The sequence below is a fragment of the Pithys albifrons genome, chromosome 2 (assembly GCF_047495875.1).
Source record: "Pithys albifrons albifrons isolate INPA30051 chromosome 2, PitAlb_v1, whole genome shotgun sequence".
In the NCBI taxonomy this organism is placed as follows: domain Eukaryota; kingdom Metazoa; phylum Chordata; class Aves; order Passeriformes; family Thamnophilidae; genus Pithys; species Pithys albifrons.
In genome coordinates, this window is record NC_092459.1 from 56,706,131 (window position 1) to 56,724,818 (window position 18,688).

At 37.2% G+C, this 18,688-nt stretch overlaps 1 protein-coding gene across 9 annotated transcripts in view; it reads left to right on the top strand.

Annotated features, from left to right (window-relative positions):
• Positions 1-18,688, top strand: part of EYA4 (EYA transcriptional coactivator and phosphatase 4) — a 163,486-nt gene that overhangs the window by 94,552 nt on the left and 50,246 nt on the right. For all 9 annotated transcript variants that reach the window (XM_071547922.1, XM_071547919.1, XM_071547924.1 and 6 more), the window contains one exon: positions 14,091-14,215. In XM_071547922.1, the coding sequence (XP_071404023.1) occupies positions 14,091-14,215 (125 nt within the window). The remainder of the gene's footprint in view (positions 1-14,090; positions 14,216-18,688) is intronic.

Genomic DNA, 18,688 nt, shown 5'->3' on the forward strand with positions numbered 1-18,688 from the left:
GCTTAATCCAGTAGTTTCTTAGAGCATTATCCTAAAATTTAACTGGATTTTGAGCCATAAAATGTCAGTGTTGCTTCTTCCTACATGTGCAGCATGTGTAGTCACAATAAGAAGGAGCTCTGTTTCGTTCTGCCTTGGTCTATTTTTTGCTTTGTCATATCACATTACAACAGTACACAGGAGAACAATTCAGACTCCATTTCAGCTTCTTTGACCTCTTGGATACTCTAAATATATTTTACAATTGGTGAGTCTGAATAAGAAAAGTATGTGATTCTGCCTACTTTGCACTTCAAATCTAGTTGAATAAATTCCTAGAAGAATGTAGGCAATTAAAAAAAATGGTCTTTAAGATCCAAATCCCCTGTTTGGAGATTGGTGCAAGTTGCTTTTTATATGAATCATCTTTTTTGTCAAATATTTTTAAGTGTATTTTCATGGCTAGATGTTTCACAACTTGTTCAGACACATTTTAAATGCCATCAATCAGTCTATGTACTCAATAAGCATTTAACTAACACCATGCAGTTAGTATGCTGTGCTAGTATTTAACATACCACAAATCATTTCTTTGCCATCCTACTAGATCCTGATCAGTCATTAGAGAAAAAATATGTAGGAAATAGGAACAGAATTGTCCTAGTTGGAGCCTAGTTGGCAACTAAGCACCATGCAACCTCCCCCACCACTCTCACCCCAGTAGAATGGGGAGGACAATCAAAGGTAAAACTTGTAGTTTGAGGTAAAACAGTTTAATAATTGAAACAAAGTAAAATATAATAAATATAATAAACATAATAACTAATCATGAAAAGAGAAAAAAAAAACAGTAAGTGATGCACAGTACCATTGCTCACCACCTGCTGACTAATGACCGACCTCATCCCAGAACCCAGATAAGCCCCCTTTCTGGGTAACTACTCCAGTGCATATGCTGGTCATGACATTCTGTTGTGTGGAATTATCCCTTTGGCCCATTCAGGTCACCTGTCCCAGCTATGCTCCCTCGCAGTCTTTTTTGAATACCTCTTCATTGGCAGAGCATGAGACACACATACACAAAACCAAACCAAACCAACCAAACAAAAAAAGGTCCTTAACTTAGGATAAACACAGCTTAGCAAAAGGCAAAACATCAGAGTGTTTTCAACATTATTATCATACTGAATCCAAAACACAGCACTTTAGCAGCTACTGAGAAAAAAATAACTCTATCCCAGCCAAAACCAGGACAAGAATGAACAAAAAATCAGTATGAAAAGAGACCACTTGCAAATAAGCTAATTCCAAGTTTGCTTGCTTTTTTCCATCATCTACATCTCTGACACATTACACAAATGCATGTTAAAACTGTTGTAGTAATTCAGGCTTGATCTCCCCTCTTCATGTTAATACAGCCTTATCAGAGAGCAGCTTTGTACTTCAACTCTCTCCACACATGGCTTAATCTGAGCACCAGTCTTTGGTGTTCTCCTCTGGGAACAGAAGTCAGAGGATCCATATGAAAAGGAGGGAAAGAGACTCTTCCATAAGGAGCATCTGGCTCTTTGGCAGATTCGTCAAGCACTTCTGCTAATGGGTTTGGATTTGCCCAGAGGTCTTTTATGTGGTTGCATTGCAGATGGTCTGTCTGTTCTATCTTCTCCTTTTGAAAGCTTTGATTTAAAAAAAAAAAAAAGCAAAAACTTTCATCTGATCCTCAGAATGTACACACTCTTGCCAGCTGATAAGGTTCTTTATGGGTCTCGTAAGATGCCTGTGGAGGCTCCTTTCTGTTAGTAATCACAAAGCTTTCCATATATCCAAATGTGTGTCCTGAGTTTTGCTGGCAATTCTGGACTTCGTTCTCCAGTTCAGCTGCCAAGCGATATAATTTACTGTGATCCGAGTTTGTATTATTGTCAAATTTCTTTGGGAATTTCTTAATGTCATTTGTAGAGCAAAAGTAACTTTACCCCCCCTTGAAGCATGAAATATACTTGCCTTTCACTCACCATCCACCTTTGAATACCTAAGTTCAAATCTGGATTTGGTTAAATGTGAAAATGAGCATGATGGTGTCAGTCTAATTCAGAGGGGATTTGTGTCTGCCATTTAAGAGAGGCCCAGGACTGAAGCAGCAAGTCTGTGGGAAGGTATGTTTGGCAGAGCTGTGGAGAAAGGCATATGTAGTGCCCAAATAAATACAGCAATTCCATGGATCAACTTTTTAACAGAATTATTTATTGTGTGGTGTGAGTGCAGAAGAGGGCAGAGAGGGAGAACATCCTGTTTGGTGAATTCCATTTAAGTTCTGTTTCAATTTACAACTAAATCTCTGTCACTTTAATTTTAAGGGGTTTGAGGTTTTATTTGCTTTTCAGTGTAGAAGTAATTGGCAGGTGACTAGACATAAGATCATGTTTTATTCCTGTGTTATTTCAGGCTTATGTCTTATTTTCCTTCTAATTATGTAGATTAAATTAAATAGAAAATAAACCCCTGTGCTCTCAAAGATGCAGTGCTTTTCATGACTTTTCTGAAAATAGTACCAAAGAAGCATATTCATCCCCCTTAGTATTTCATTATTATACCATGTTTCACAACGGCAATGTTTTAACATTTTCTGAAACACAAGAATAATTCAATTATAAAAAGCAAAGATGTTGTTATTAACATCTCGTATCCTAGTGCCCAGTCTCACAAACCAGGTTCTTGGGAAACTGCTAAAGGCAGTAAAGTTGCAGACATCTGCACCATAAATGTGGGTGAACTTAAAAACCAACTGCTCTATACTACCTTGTTTTTCTCACAGGACATGGACCAAAGTGGATATTTAATGATTTTTAAAAGGCTATGTGGCATGTCAGAAATCATGCTATCAAACTATTTGATGAAAGCCAGGCTTTTAGCAGATGGAGCTATAAAGGACAGTTACCACTGGAGAGGGGAGTTCCCAGTGCTGCTGTGTGTGTGCCAGGGCAGCGAGGGCTGGAGCTGTGGCTTTGCCAGTTCCCCACTTCTGTGGCTCTGGCCAGCCAAGCAGGTATGGCCCGGCCCAGCAGCTCGATTATCAGCATGCAGGCTGAGCTAGAACTGGAGGTGTTACAGATCTGCAGCTGCTACCTGCCTCTTCCTGTGGCCCAAGGGGATAATTCGGAGGGGGGAATTGTGCCCCAGCATTCTTAGCAACACATATTTATTAACTCACAAAATTCACCTACTTCACCCTAAATGAAAAAAAGTACATAAAAACCGTGTGTATGCTTTAAGTCTCAAATTATAAAATAACTTTAGGAAATCAAGCAGCAAAGTGAAATTGAATCATTTGGTATCAATTGTAAAGGGCAGTCAGCATCAGTACATTTATTGGAGCATCATTCTCTTTGTTTTGAATGTAATTAGTTATGAAAAGTTCTTTCAGATGTACAAGCAGTAAGGTCTCCTGTGCAAAGTGGAAAATGATGTGTGCAACATATCTTGTGCATTTAGTGTACCTTGCCATCCAGAAGGGCTATGCCCAGCTACACCTTACAGGAGGGATCAGATGCTGAACCAATTAAGGCATCAGGCAGACAGCAAGTTGCATATATTTATTTTATATTCTAAACCAAACTTATTGTTGGGACTGCGATTACAGAACAGAAATAATTGCTCTTGACACAAACTGTTTTGGTGCCAAACATAACGTGCTCCACATGAGGTAAACTATAGAGTATTTGTCTTGGGAGCCAAGTTTCAGATCAGGTTTAACTTATAAAGGGAACTTCACTGTTAAAAGTGAGATGCGTTAACGGTTCCCATGTTGGGACTGCTTGCCAGTAACTGTCTGTATTTTATATTTACACCAGAAAAAAAAAATCCCAGAGAAGATTCAGAATGTGTGCATTAAAATATGAATGGAGCATGAAAACTTCAAGTCTTTGGAAACTCCTGTCTTCTACTCAGTCTGTCATCATAGTTCATCCTTTCTGGAAGCAGATAAAGTTCTTGCAAGGCCCCTGTACTGGTGGCTGAAGAAATCACATTGAAATGAGCTATGGTCAGTCTAATACAGCACACCTGAAAGTCCTTCTTTTCCCATGGACATTCCTTGGTGAAGAAGAACTGTGTTTCAATAACTAGTTTGAAATATAACAGACATCTCAATTTAGGGTGAATCAGACACAACCCACCTCCTGCTCGTTTTTAATGAAAATGTGAGTTTACATTTACATCATGCAGTCCAGGCACCACTGAAGCCAACAGCAAAATTCCCAGCCTTTCATCCCTGGTTTGCTGGTTTTAGAGTTGCTTAAGTATTGTCTGACATGAATACAGTTGGCATTATTATATTAAAATTAATAAAATTAGCACTATATTAATTAATAATACAATATATATGTTATAATAATTTAATATTTGTATTAGACATCAGTATCTGGACACAGGCATCCCAGATGTCCTTACTTGGTATTGGTGTTTATGAGGCAGGTGAAGGGTAGGAAGTATATGCCCCCTTGTTGATCGCATACCTCCAGCTACTGCACAGACAAGTCCAGCATGAAGGTGCTTGAGAGGTAGGACAGATCATCACAAAAGCAGGTCTGCAGCATTCTAGGAGCATTTATGGGAAATTGTATCACTTTCTCTCAGAAAAAGGTAGCTGAAAGATAACTTGGGTATGAAGTTAACCCTAGAAATTCCTTATTTGCATATGTGAGTAAGTACCAGGAATTTGAAAGATCTTCTGTGCTTTGATGCTTTTTTCCATCTCCATCTGTCATTAACGTTTCCTCTCATTAAGTAATGAGTGGAGGTGTGAGAGCATCCCCTATTACTGTCCATAGGAAATCAGGGCTACAAGCAGCCCTTTAAAAACTTCTGTCATTGTTCCACTTAAGAACAGGCTGCCATGTCATACTGCATTGTGTTTTCCCTGACATGTTTTGAAATCCTGTGCACTAAGCAGTGTGACTTTGAAAGCTGTGTCTTACAAAGAATAGATTAGCAACAGGCTGGTGTTTGGCAGAGCTGATCATCTCCACATTCCTCTGTACATATGAGAAATACGCTTAGTTGCTCAAATCAGACTCAAAAACACCAAAGAAAGATTTAATGAGATTCTTCAGTCACTGAGCTTGTTACCTGTTCCTTATGTCCAGGTCACTTGTTAGAGATGCAGAAGGGCCTCTGAAATTCCCAGCAGATTTTTCAGATGTGACTCTGAGCAGTTTGCCTTCCAGCTATCTCCACAGAAGTGTTTGTTATTTGTTTATGACACAGCATATCATGTTGTAAGAACCATGGTATTTGCAAGTGCCAGTTGCATCTGGAAATAATCAGAAGCTGTTGGGTGAACTACTCTTTGAAAATGTGGCCCTGTGATCCAAAAACTGGCATTTAGATCTTACATATCTGTAAACCGGTAGTTTGTATTTCATGTAAAAGGGATACTTGACAGCACCCTGTGGAACTATGATGTCATTATCATTTTGATTTATTTAAACTCACATAAAGACTTCAAAACCTATTTAAGTCACCTTTTTTTTTTTTTTTAAGTAGCAGGTGCCTGTGTACCTTTATGTGCTTTCTGTTCACACCGGGACTAGAAATTGCATAATGCAGCCTGCGGGCTGTGGGGTCGAGCTTGTGACAGTGTATGAAATGTGCCCCTGCCTGAGCATGAGCTGTGGCGCTGGGTTATGGCTGCTCTTGGATCTGTGCCTGGCAGGCGTTTGGTGTGTGCCATCTGGCACATGCTCCAGTACAGCCCAGGCACAGGATGGGCCAGCGTGTCCATGGGCTAAGAGTATTGAGAACCCTATGCTTCGGTTCACCATTCCTTCAGTTCCCTGGTCCTTGATGGTTATTAATTTAGATGTTCTCTGTCTGGCTTCTGGAGCGGTTTTCTCCAACCAGCTGCCTTTTGATTTGAGAAAGTGGGAATTATCTGTTCAGACACCACATTACCTCTTTCCAAACACTTCCTCCAGTGACTAGAGTATAAACACTGAGCTAAAATTATATCACATCAAAACCATGGCTGTCCCATTTGGATAGCTGAGAAAGGAGATCTCAGAGGCTGGGATCCAGCTGGCCAGAAGTTATTGCTCTGCATAGCTTTGCTTTTTTGTGTGTGTATCAGTTTATTGAATCAGAATGTAATAGTTTCCCATATAAAACTATCATTTCCTTCATCAAATCAAACCAATCAAACTTCAGAGTGGAGAGATGAGGTGGAAGGGGAACCATATGGAAAAAAGGGCTTCCTGTTACTTACCTTTTCAGTGACAGCCTGCCTATTTCACAACTCTGAATCTGTGTTTTTAATTGAAAAATCTCCTGAGTGCAGGGAGAGCAAACTGGAAGTTTATGCTGAGGTAAATAACTTAATATATTCCCCTGCCCTTGATTTGCCTTGATTTTTATTTATTTATTTTAATCCTTGTTGGTTTTGGACAAATCGACTGCATGTCCAACAGGAGAATAGAGAAATGGCTCCTAGATACTATTCTATGTATTAGCAACAAGTATGTAAATCCATATTAATTTTACATTGTCTTTTAATTGTGTCAAGGAAATTACATTAATTTCCAATAAAAGTTACTAAGCAGTAAAAAATTAATGTAATGTAGATTTGTGGCCAGCTGAACTGCACTAGAATAGACAGTTTTCAGTGGTTTTCTGGAAACCACATTAAATGGCATTGAACTGAAATAAAATGTCTCAGTCAATCAGAAACCAGGGAAACCATGCCATTACTGACTTTTAAGGAAATAATAGTTTCCAGCAATTATACAGCATGACAATCCAAGCTGTCTAAATTCATGTGTTTAGTCATCACCAGAGCAAATTTAAACTTTTCACCTTTGTTTTCTTTTTTTCTCAGGCAGGAAAAGAAAATATCAGGGGGTTTTTTCCAACAACAAAAAACCACTCCACCAAACTTGAATTTTTAAGCAATTCTTTTTCACAGTATTTAGTCATATTTTCTCACTAGACCCACAAAGAAAAAAATCCCTATAACCCTTTCAGTAAAACAATATCTGTCTATTACTATAACAATGGCCATATACTAGATTATCAAAAGCTTTGACTTTTGGCTGTTGCTCATGCAGTGAGAAAAGAGGGAAGCATAAACTTAATAAAGACAAAAAATATCTGACACCTATTTGCTAGGAAGCACAGAGAAGGTTAAGGTGGCACGGGATCAAAAAGGGAGGGTGATAAGCAAAAGCCTAACTGGGGAATTTAGGATGGGGGTGGGGAAGAAACTGCAGTGCTGTTAAAAGAAATGTCTTTTGTCTCTAGCTGTGAATGGTGTAAGGAGGCAAACTACAATGCTGGTCTTTGTCACCAAACCTGCTTCCCCACGTTCAGCTGAGCCCTCTGCATCTAGTGCATCTGAGACACTGACGCTGTCTGCCTGTCAGACAGCTCCTGTAAAGTAATACTGTCTGCAGGAGGGTTTTTTCTCCTCCTATTAAAGCTTGAATAGCCAAGAGAAGGACAATTGGCAGGAAAGCAAAACTGAGATACCATCACAACCAGTGACTCTTTATACCCCAAAGAATTACCTAAGGAGTCCCATCTTCTACAAGACAAGCAGTTTATTTGAGATTGACAAAGCTCTTAAACAAAATCACACAGTTTTGAGTTTTCCTCAAATTATTGTTGCTTTATTCCAGAAGGACCCTCACCACACTGCAGTTATTGAAGTCTCTGTGTAGAGGTTATTTCCCTGTGAGACTGAACTCATACCCTGAGATGCTGCATGATGACGTTATTCAAGTTTATAATGAATATAAGGAGTCTACTAGAGTCCTTACTGTATACTTACAGTTCTGCAAAGCTGAACCTTATGATTTTTTTTTTACTGTGACCTATGTGGTATTCCTTAACATGGTAGAAAAACTCTGATGTTTTGATTCTTCATTTCACTAAGGTTCCCTCTCCTTGATATCCTCTATCTGACATTGGTTGTAAATTGACAGAAGTTGGATGTGTTTGGGGCTTTGGGGTTTTTTTGAATATCAATGTTGCACTACTTTTGCTCCTTTCCATTACTTTTTTTAATATGAATGTTAACACCCTACATGCAAACACATGAGAAATAGAAATTATTCAGCTTATAATCCCCCTCCAGTTCCCAAATGCTTGCAAAAAATTTTAGCACTTGTTTTCTGTATTGTTAAAATAAATTTAAAAAGTAATAAAACTCTGAGGAGAACTTGCTAGTTTATCAATATAACACAACATTTTTTACTGCTTCTTAGCACTGTATCAGGTCACTTTCCAAGTTACAAAAGGAGGCCTCAAGGAGTGAGGGAAGGAGGTCATGCTAGTGTCCAGCAGTATTATTTGTTTTTAACTCTGGCAAGCTCTCAGAATTCATGTGCTGAAGGGGTATGCTTTTGCACTACTCTGCCTAGAATAGCAAGAGTTCTGCTATTTTGGCTATCTGTTAAGTTTGGGAAGATATACAGGAGGGGTTGATGAGCCGGGGAAAACTGGAGAAGCAGTCATCTCAGTGGCATAATTTTATCTTGTTGGTTTTGCTGTTTCTTCCTTACCTTTTACAGTGACAAAAAATGACAAAGGTTGCCATACACTGTGTAAAAGCACCTGGAAAGGAAAATACTGTTAACTTGTATTTGGGGTTGGTAAAATGATTGGAAATGTTACTCATTTGAAGTGTGTTCTTAGGCTGTGTGTTGTGTTACACTATTTGTGGCAATCTTTTGTGGAAAGATGTTGGGAAGATTTTTGGTGTGCATACTTATTAAAATTATTAAAATTTTGCATGTAGTTTTGTGTTAGTGTACACACATTTATATGCATATGTATATTCTCTGGAAACCTGTCCATCATCCAGAATCTCTCTCTCGCCACCTTCTTTCTTACTGCCCACTGTATTCTTTGAGGACTGTGAAGGGGTCAGTGTAACTTCTTTTTAATTGCTTAAAAAATTCAAGTACAAGTAAACATGAAAAATATCTGGCCTAACTATGAATTTAATGTGTTAAATATAGTTTAAAAAAAACAAACTACCAAAACACTAGAAAAAAAATCCTTATAATTATGATTTATCTATCCAACTTTTTTGGAGATTTTGTTTAGATTTTATTGGACTAATGACATTTGTATATGTACATCCATTTTGATTTTTTTTGTCAGAACAAAAGGCTTCTATGAACTAGTTCAGACTGTGTGAAAGAGAGGTAAATTCAATAGTCCTGTTCAGAAAGTGGCTGAAAGATCTGGCTAAAAAATTATGTGGAAAATGGGAAAAATAATTACCCCTGTTGTCTTCAAAACTCTGTAGTTGGACTGAGAGCTGAGTAGGAAACAGGTTTAGCTGAGTTTGAACAGTAGGAAACAGATTTAGCTGAGTTTGAACAGCTCTGTTACTCAGCCTTTATATTATGATAAAAGTTAATTTTACACAAAGGCAAATTCCCCATTTGTTTCTTTTCAGAAGCTCCAAGGTAGCTGACATCTTAATTCTCGCTCCAGAGAGTGAGAAAGTTTGGGATATGTAAGAACTGGGGTTACAACAGGAGGGATGTACGAAAAACAGGGGGGAAACTACCAAACCTTTCCTCAGATAAACATAATAAACATAATAAATATAATAATGATAATAATAAACATATTACTACTACTACTAATAATATGGGGCTTTTTCCACAGTTAAGTTTAATAAGAGTCTTCTAAAGAAAGTTGTGAAGTGAATTTTCCCATCTGTGAATTTTAAAATGAAAAATCCTGCAAAATAATTTTTCACTTTTTTTTTTCTGATCTATTTCTAAGCTAAATTCAATTATTCAATTTTAAGTAGTCTTTAGCCAGTCCTTCATTCAGTTCTCCCATAATCTGCTCTTGTTGGAAATTAGTATTTGTAATACTAATACTACTGTTCTAGTTAGGTTGGGATGTGAAGTTTCGTCAATAGAGTATTTATTCTTATATAAATCTTTGATAAATTATTTCATACTTCCAGTCTTGTTGGTAAAGAACCGTAGTAAAAGTAGATTATGTAGCAAAATGTTTACGTTTTAAAACATGATGTCCTTCAAGAAGGAGATTATCTAAATCTGATCTACTTGTAAAATTAATGAACAATCAGTGGAGTTACAAGTGGAAGGACCCAGTCCACATTCGCAACAGTTACATTGAAAATGCAAGCGGCTAACACAGAACAGCCCAGATTTTCGGAAGACAGATTGTAACTCTGCTGAAGAAAAGCAGTGCACAAACAGACAATGTGATTGTAATGGGGGGGCGAGGGGGGGAGGAGGGAAAAGCATTTTAAAAACATAACTGTAAAAGTAAGGCTTGAGCTTCTTACATATAAAGCAATACAAATGAGAGCTATACAGAAATACAGAGATGTAGTTGTCAGATGGGGCAATTGTATTTAGCTGTACTTAAACCTTCCTGTGTAAGGTTGGGTTATGGTGCTGGGCTGTGCACTTTGGTGGTCTGGGAAGTGGCACAAGTTCTCTTCATCCACCCTTGTAAAGGTAGGACAGAAGAGGGTTGAATTTGTCTCTTTGGATGCTGTTCCTTAATCAACTTCTGAGCATAGGCTAACCATTGAAAAGATGCAACCTCAAACCATGGAACAAAAAGTGCTGCAATGGGGAAGGTGCAGGATTCCCACACAGCCATATTTTTGATACAAACCTGCTTCAGGTTGGAGTTAAAGCCCACTGAAACTGGGAAATGGGATGTTTTAGAGACTTTTCCAATAAGCCTCTGAAATGATCCACTAAGAATGTGAAAATACCAATTTTCAATGACTTTGTAGCCAAAGCAGAGTAAAAGACAAATCCATCTTGCCAGGTTTCATGTTTTTGCTCAAGAGCTGGCAATTGTGCAAACCTTCTTCAGACAGTCCAGGGATAATTAAAACATCTTCTTACCAAGTAATCAATTTCCTCCCCAAATTTATGTTTTTATACAATTTAGTGTTTTACTTAGTTATTCTAAAAAGAAGCGAGAGATGATGCTGGAGGGGGAAAGCTAAAGCTCAAAGAGTTGTGTGCCTGGCAGAGAAACAAAATATGTAAAATAAGTTGTACAGTACATTGTTTTTAAGCAGCTTTAACAATAAACTTTATTCTCTCTAAATTGAAACACACTGCATTTACTAAAAAATATTATTTAATAAATAGCTGCATAAACTTAGAAGTATTAATTGGTCCTTCAGAGATCTCCCTTTTAAACTTTTTTTTTTAGTGCAGGAAAGCACATACTGAATGTGAACCTGCTTCTTATTAAGTCAGTGAAAGCAGGACTCTGATAAACATTTAGTTTGACAAAATGAATTCAAGATGTTGGAATTATTTCATCCATTTTACTAGGCATTTTTCCTGAATCCTCTATTCACTGAAAGGTAAGATTTTAGTAAGTCTGTTACATCTTCCTGAGAATTTTTTAGGCTAAAGGTAAACTAAATGCATCCGGAAAGGTGAATTGAATGATATGTGTTACACAGAAGGTAATGTGTGCACTTCAATAAATAAATCACATAGAAATATATTAAAGTAATCCTTGTACTTGTTCACACAGGATGGAGTACTCAGGATAAGTAGAATGTATACATATGGTTTTGTGAAACTTTTTATTGGTTTGGATATCCCTTTCGTTCTTAAATGGCTACCAATAAGTGCAAGATGTCATTTACTTATGCAGAGAAATTGTCTGTTTGTGAATGCACTACTTTTACAATAGTTTTAGTTAATTTAACTTGCCATGTCTGTGGACTGTGAAACCATTTGTTATAGAAAGCAAATTAGTGTGATAAAAATACTTTCCTGCACAGAAGTTTCATACTGGCTTGGAACAAAAACTATGCCTTTTAGAAAGTTGTATTGTTTATATTCTTTGTCAAGTAAATGAGTCAGTGGACTTAGTTTTCTGATTAGGAAAGTCTGATTTGATTAAGAAAACCTGATTCATTTGAGTGTGAAAAGTGCTTAAGATGGATATTTCTTATATACACTAGCTGGGTAAACCAGTGATTTTGCTTATGAAATACTACTGAAGTATTTGCATCTGTGGCAATGACACATGCCTGTCTGAAAAGAAATTATAATTTTTTCATGCTAACCAAGAAAAAAAAAAGCAGATGTGAACTTTCTAAGCTGGAACTGCCCATTTGGTACATGTGGGCTGATCATACTTCAGCAGGAAAGGATGGCATTTAAAACTGCTAAGTGAACACATGAGGAGCATTACACTGTATATGCAATGAAACACACATTGTTTATTTTGTTTGGCATTTTTCTGCTCCCTTAAATACATACAAGATGGAAACTCACAGACTTCTTTCAACCTTTAGCTGCTATCCTTGCGCAGAAACTACTAAACAAAAACTGACAGACTTGTAAACAACTTGAGTTCATTTTATTTCATCTAACACTGATCACATTTCCAGTAGACAATAAATACAGTTCAGTGCTGACAGATGTGTAGGAATGTATATACAATTAGATGAAGAAATTGGGTTCAATGCTATTCAAATCTCAGGTTATGCCTTTGCATTTCTTTGAATATGGCTATAAAATTCTTACCTTCTGATGCAGGGCCTCCAGCAGCATCAGTTTTCCCCTACACATCCAGGCTGCTGCTGGGGAGGTTATCCTACCAGTGACATATCGGTGCATCTCACGGATGACAGAGGCATTTACTTGAGTAAATGAGATTCTTTACTTTATGTGCCTTTGGGGTCAGGCACATTTTCCCAGTTGATATGTAGTTTTTCCTACATTTTCCTGTACATATTCAGGACATGAAAGCTCTGAATCTCTATGTTGGGTTAAATGAAAACAGTGTGATGGAGGCTAAAGCATCCAGGAGATCAATAAAATTAGGAGCACAAAATGGGAGATAACTTCATTTTCTGGAGGCAAAAAAATAGATTCACATAGCAGACTCATATTTGATGGAAAGGTAGTGGGGTTTTGTTTGAGGGTTTTTCCCACAGAGGAGGATGTGTGGGTGCACAGAAAAAGGCAATTTCAAAGTGAAATTTGGAATAAATATTTAAGATGCTGGGTGTTGTCTTAACAATTTACCACTGATTGCCCTGGTCAGAATACCAATATACAGGGGCCATTGTTCTTATTGACTATCCCAACTGTTCTCTTTCCTAGCCATCTCAGCCTTCTACAATGTAATTGGGCTTTTACAGCTCTGTAAGGCAATCTTTCTGTTGGCCTTTGGAGTATACATAGGGTTAATGGTTCTCCTGTTGCAGACAGGCTGGCAACTTTCCTTGTATATAGCAAAAATGCTTCTTTAGGGCAAAATCTGTGTAATTGATTTATAAATGAAGCAAGGAACGGGCAAATATACACTGCAAATTGGATTACAATTGCAGGTCTGACAAGAAATGTTCCTTGTCTGCTTTGTCTGAGAAAGGCAGATCTGTTGTTGCTCCATGAAAGCCATCTGCAGACCCCCGTGTAACTGTGATGCTGGAATACATTGCAGTCTAAATCCACTTGAAATTTTGCAAGCTTCCTAGAAATTACTTGGAAGAAAACAAGTATCAAGTGATAGCATAAGAATATACACATTTGTAAGAGTGAAGAATCTTCCAGATGTTCATGAAAGTTCTGTTCATTCCATTGTATGGTCTGTTCCTATGATTTAATGTGACTGCTGGTGGTTGGAATACAGATAATGGGAAGCAGAAGTTCCTACTTTGACTTTCTGTGTAATAGTTGACTTTTCACCTAATTTCTCTATTTTCTTCTAAGAAGTGCTTATATACCTGAATTTGTCCATTTATCTCTCCATCTGTTCATTCATATATATGTGCTACCACACGCACATCTTGTATCAGCTCTTTGAGCAGTTTCCTAAGCTTCTGTCACTTCATAATACCTAAGGGGAAAGTGAGAAATACTCACATGGTTGCTGTTCATATAAAATTATCAGCCACTTTCCTAGGTTTGGTAACAAGCAAATAAGATGTCAAAGGAATGCGTATTAATTTATTGATCTGGCTGCATTGCAAACTCTCCATATTAAAAAAGTTGTTAAAGAAAAAGTAGATAATACTATAGTATTAATAGTATCACAATGCATAATACTGTTATCTTCTTTTTTAACAGGTCTATGGAAATGCAGGATCTAGCCAGTCCTCATAATCTTGTTGGAAGTAGTGATGCACCAGGTAGTTCCAAACTGGATAAATCTAACCTCAGTAGCACATCAGTTACAACAAATGGAACAGGAGGTAAGTATACGACACTGATGGCACATAGAAAGTTTCGGTTCATTTTCAGTCATATGCATTTTTTAACATACTTTCAATAATTACCATATACCCATTTATAAATACCCAGCAAGAATTATGAAAAAATAGCAGTCATAAAAGTATAAATTTTTAATTCCAACATCACTTCTTTGACTTGCACCAATTGAAGAGGCAGAACTGAAATGAGGTGCAAAGGTGAAACAAGGAAAATTTTGGAAGGGTTGATTTGAACACTGTATTAAAGGTTTGATTGTACCTGTTGGTAACTTGAAATAATTTGAATTTTCTGTGTCATATTTAATTTATGAGTAATAATTTGCTCTTACACTCTGAACTACACACATTTAGGTTAAATTCAAATCACTGTCAAAAGAAGTACGTCAAAATTAGGCATAGGTAATTTTTTTCATGATGAATTCCTTTGCTTGGCAGGTAATGAAAAATTGTCATCAAGAGATTGTTCGATTTTGCTCAGAAGTACCTGGTTATTACTGCTACAGGTGTTATAGTAGGTACAGCACTATCATGCAGCTACAACACAGATGTTCCAGTGCTTTCCAATAATCAATTCTGCCGTAGCTGAATTGGAGCAGGGTGAGGCAAAGTACCACATTCTGAGGTGCAGCCATGAGAGTGACACCATGGATGTGAGCCAAGCTAGAGTTTCAGCTTTTTTTTTTTTTTTAGAGTTTATACATTGCTATGTCATTTAACAGTTGGCATTAAAAATTTTTTTTAGTTTGTTCTTTCTGGCCACAATGTAGAGGATTTATTGAGTTGTCCCTACTTAAATAAAAAAATCTGGCAATGTGAATAAATGGTATATGTGCTTATGAGGTTAACAGACCTCTGCAAAGAAGGATTGAACCATATTTTTAAATGGATTCCTTATTCCAGCATAAAAAGAAAACTTCAAGCATAGCATTAAAGAACTCTAATAACTAAATTCCTCTATATTGTACATGCATAAATAAACGAGTTAAAAAAATACCCATAAAAACAATGCAGTGCATTTAAAAGGTTTGTCTTAAAGTGCCAAAACACTTGCCTTGAGGACTTTTCGGGTACACTGAACAGATGTTCAGAGAATGAACTGTTACACCATTCCTGTTCTCAGGAGACAACATGACTGTGTTGAATACTGCAGACTGGTTGCTGAGTTGCAGTACTCCTTCCTCTGCAACAAGTATGAGAGATCCTGGTATAGTGCATGTGTGTGGTAGTGTGTCTCTGTGACTGCTGTGTGATATCTCTCTTGGTTTGTTCTGTTCTTTTATGCAGTCTGAACATTCTTACGGGTTTTTTCCCCCACTCCTTTTTTTTTCTACCTCTTCTCAAAGGCTCCTCCCACAGCCAGAATACTTGTAGGACAATGCAATAAATAGTCTTACAATGCTTTGAAAGTCACTTGATGAGCAAGGAGAATTTAAGCTGCTTATAATTAGCTCGACTATCTACATGCTCTGAGAGCCTGGGATTGTCTCATGGTGTTCAGCATTGCTGGGAATTGCCAGTAGTCAACATTAGTGGAAGTCAGACCAAGAGAATTTTCACAGAATGCCCATTTACTTTTGTTTTTAAGTGCAACGTTACATGATTACTTGAGCATAAATCAAGGTTGACATTATTGTTACTATTCTTCTACAACTTTAATTATCAATCAAAGCTTATGTCTAATATGCTACTACATGGAACTTGCCACTTTACAAACATTTGGCCAAATTTTCCAAGCTGTTGTTTTCATTGACGAGTTTCCTGACATGTATTATTAATTGTCATGAGTTGTAATGATTAATAATAATTCTGTATGTGCCATTGTTGCAGTACATACGGGATTAATCATATGTGTAAACATGCATCACTATGTTTCTCTATAAGTCATTACAAGGTGCTTTAAAGTTAGGAAGATCTCAAAACTTTCCTTTTTAAAAAAACCTCTGAATTAGCTTGCCTTTTGTAAAACACATCCACATAAAATTTACCACAAAAAAGTTGAGCTGAAAAGATCATTTGCACTAGAGTAACTCATTCCATGTGAATGTTCCTGCTCAGTTACAAGAATTTAAGGAAAGACTGTGCTTAGTCTCTCACCTCAATTAACTGTTCAACATGTTCACATAAATGTGGAAGGTAATAATTTAAGTACTAATTATTGGTAGTGAGGAAATATAATGTGAAAGTCCTTGCCTTACTTGCATTAAATCTGATTTTCCATAGGTAATAGAATGTTTGGAATTGTGCTTCTAGTTCAGTATATTCCCAGGAATACCCTTAAGGCATGCTAAAAGAAATAGGAAAATCCTTGCTATGACAAGCTGTGTGGTTTATTGTTTTATGTAAGCTTCTAAAGAGATTTGTTTGCTATAACAGCTGTTGCACTTGATCGTCCTGCTTCATACACAGAAGTAGCACCTCTTGCCCCTAGAACTCTGCATTCACTTTCAGTCCTTTACATTGAGGGACTCTTTGGGGTAAAAACAGAGGTCATCAAAGTATTAGTCATTTTGGTCTGCTAAGTCCTTTCTTCAAGTGAAGACCATATGTTTCAGAAGCTGTTGCCTGTTGGAAGCTGTACTCTGAGTTAGTCTTAGAATAATGAATTTTGGAGAAGATCCTTGGAGGTCAGTTGGGCCAAGCACTGCTCAGAGCAGGGCCGACATTGCTGTTAGATTGTGTTGCTCAAGGCAGCATAGAGTTGAGTGTTCAGTATCTCCAAGGAGGAGCCACAGCACCTGTCCCATAGCCTGATTGTGCTCATGGCAAAAAATTTTCCTCCTAATCTAATTGGATTTTTCCCTTAGTACAGCTTGTGCCTGTTCCCACCTGCTGTTTCCCAGGGCACCTTTTGAGATCAGTGTGCCTTTGTTCTTTGTCATCTTTGAACCTTGCCATTAGAGAGCTGCAGGCGGCAATTAGCTCTCACCTCAGTCTCCCCTTCCTAGGACAGAAATAGCCCAGCTTCTTCTGTGTCCTTGTACATCATATGCCCCTGCACCTGATGATAGTGAATGCTCTACTCTGTTAACATGTCATGGTTTTAGCATAGCAACTAAGCACCATGGAGCCAATAACTCTATCCCAGCCAAAAGCAGGACACGTGCAATCTTCACTGTTGGCAGCACTCAAATGTATTTCCAGTTAGAAATTGCTTTTAATTTTATTTTTAATTTTATTTTTAGTCTTTCAGTATGTAAAAAAAACCCCACAAACTAAAATTAAAACTAATCAACATTTTAAAAATGTTTTTTTAAAATTATGTTAGAATATTTTTTCTAAGTTACCTTTGTGCTTTTTCCCCTCTTAATTTAATGACATACAACATAAAGAAAAATAGGAAATAGTCAAAATCTTTAGCTACACTGAAGAAAGATCCTGATGAATTCCTTACTATCATAAAATCTGAATGCAACAAAGTAGAACTGTTTAAAATCAAGCATGTAAAAAACTACTTTCTACAATATAACGTCTTCCCCCAAGTTAAGTACAGAAGAGAGTTTCTTTTGTTTTAAATTCTTTTCTGCTTGACAGGGAGAGAAAATACATGGTGCCTCTTGGTACTAATGGAAGTGCACTGCAGCTGGCATTAACCAAAATTAGACACAATTCTAAAGTAAACATTTAAATTCATTACTAAAGTTTTGTTAAATATAATAATTAAGCACATACTGTCTTTCTGGATACAGTATTCAACATAGATTTGTAGCTTAGTATGGGCAATAGTGCAATACCATCTTGAATAGAAAGAGATAAAGGTACCAAAAAGTACTTTTTTCATGTTGGTAGGTGTCCACACTTTGCAGAAGTACATGGAGGCATCTGCATGTAATAATCAGAAAATCATGCTTCAGGCAACTTGTTCTACATAACTGAGAGGTGCAGTGGAGGCAATCATTCTGTGACAAATGGCACTTAAGCTTTTTCTTGAAGTGTGTTTAGTTGAGTTGTTGAAAATAAAATCACATTTTTCTCATACAAATACAGGAATGGAAATGATTGGTTACTCTTATGGATGATCTTGTTCTTTTTGGCTAATTTTTGTCACAGTTTTTTCTTTTTATGAGAAGATAATAGCTAGCAGAATGAGAAGGAGCACACAATAGCTTGAAAAAAATGTGGCTGTAATTCTTCCCTGATGATACAGTATTGAATTAATATCCTGCTGCTTTCAGGGACACTGTATGGGTGCAGTAGTTTACTAAAGGGAAACAATAATGAGAAATTTACATTCAAAAGACACACATTCAAATATGTTTTGAAGATACAATTGTATAATTTAAGCAAGAAGGTGCTACTTGGTTGGATTGACACTGGGGCACTGGCAGTGCTGCAGGGCACTTTCCCTGTCACAGAGACAAACACATCCCAATTCCTCTGCCTGACCTAAACAGGTGTCCTTTTGAATTCAGTACAGGTTGGTTGTGCAGCTGTAGACATCAGTAGCATCCCATATGA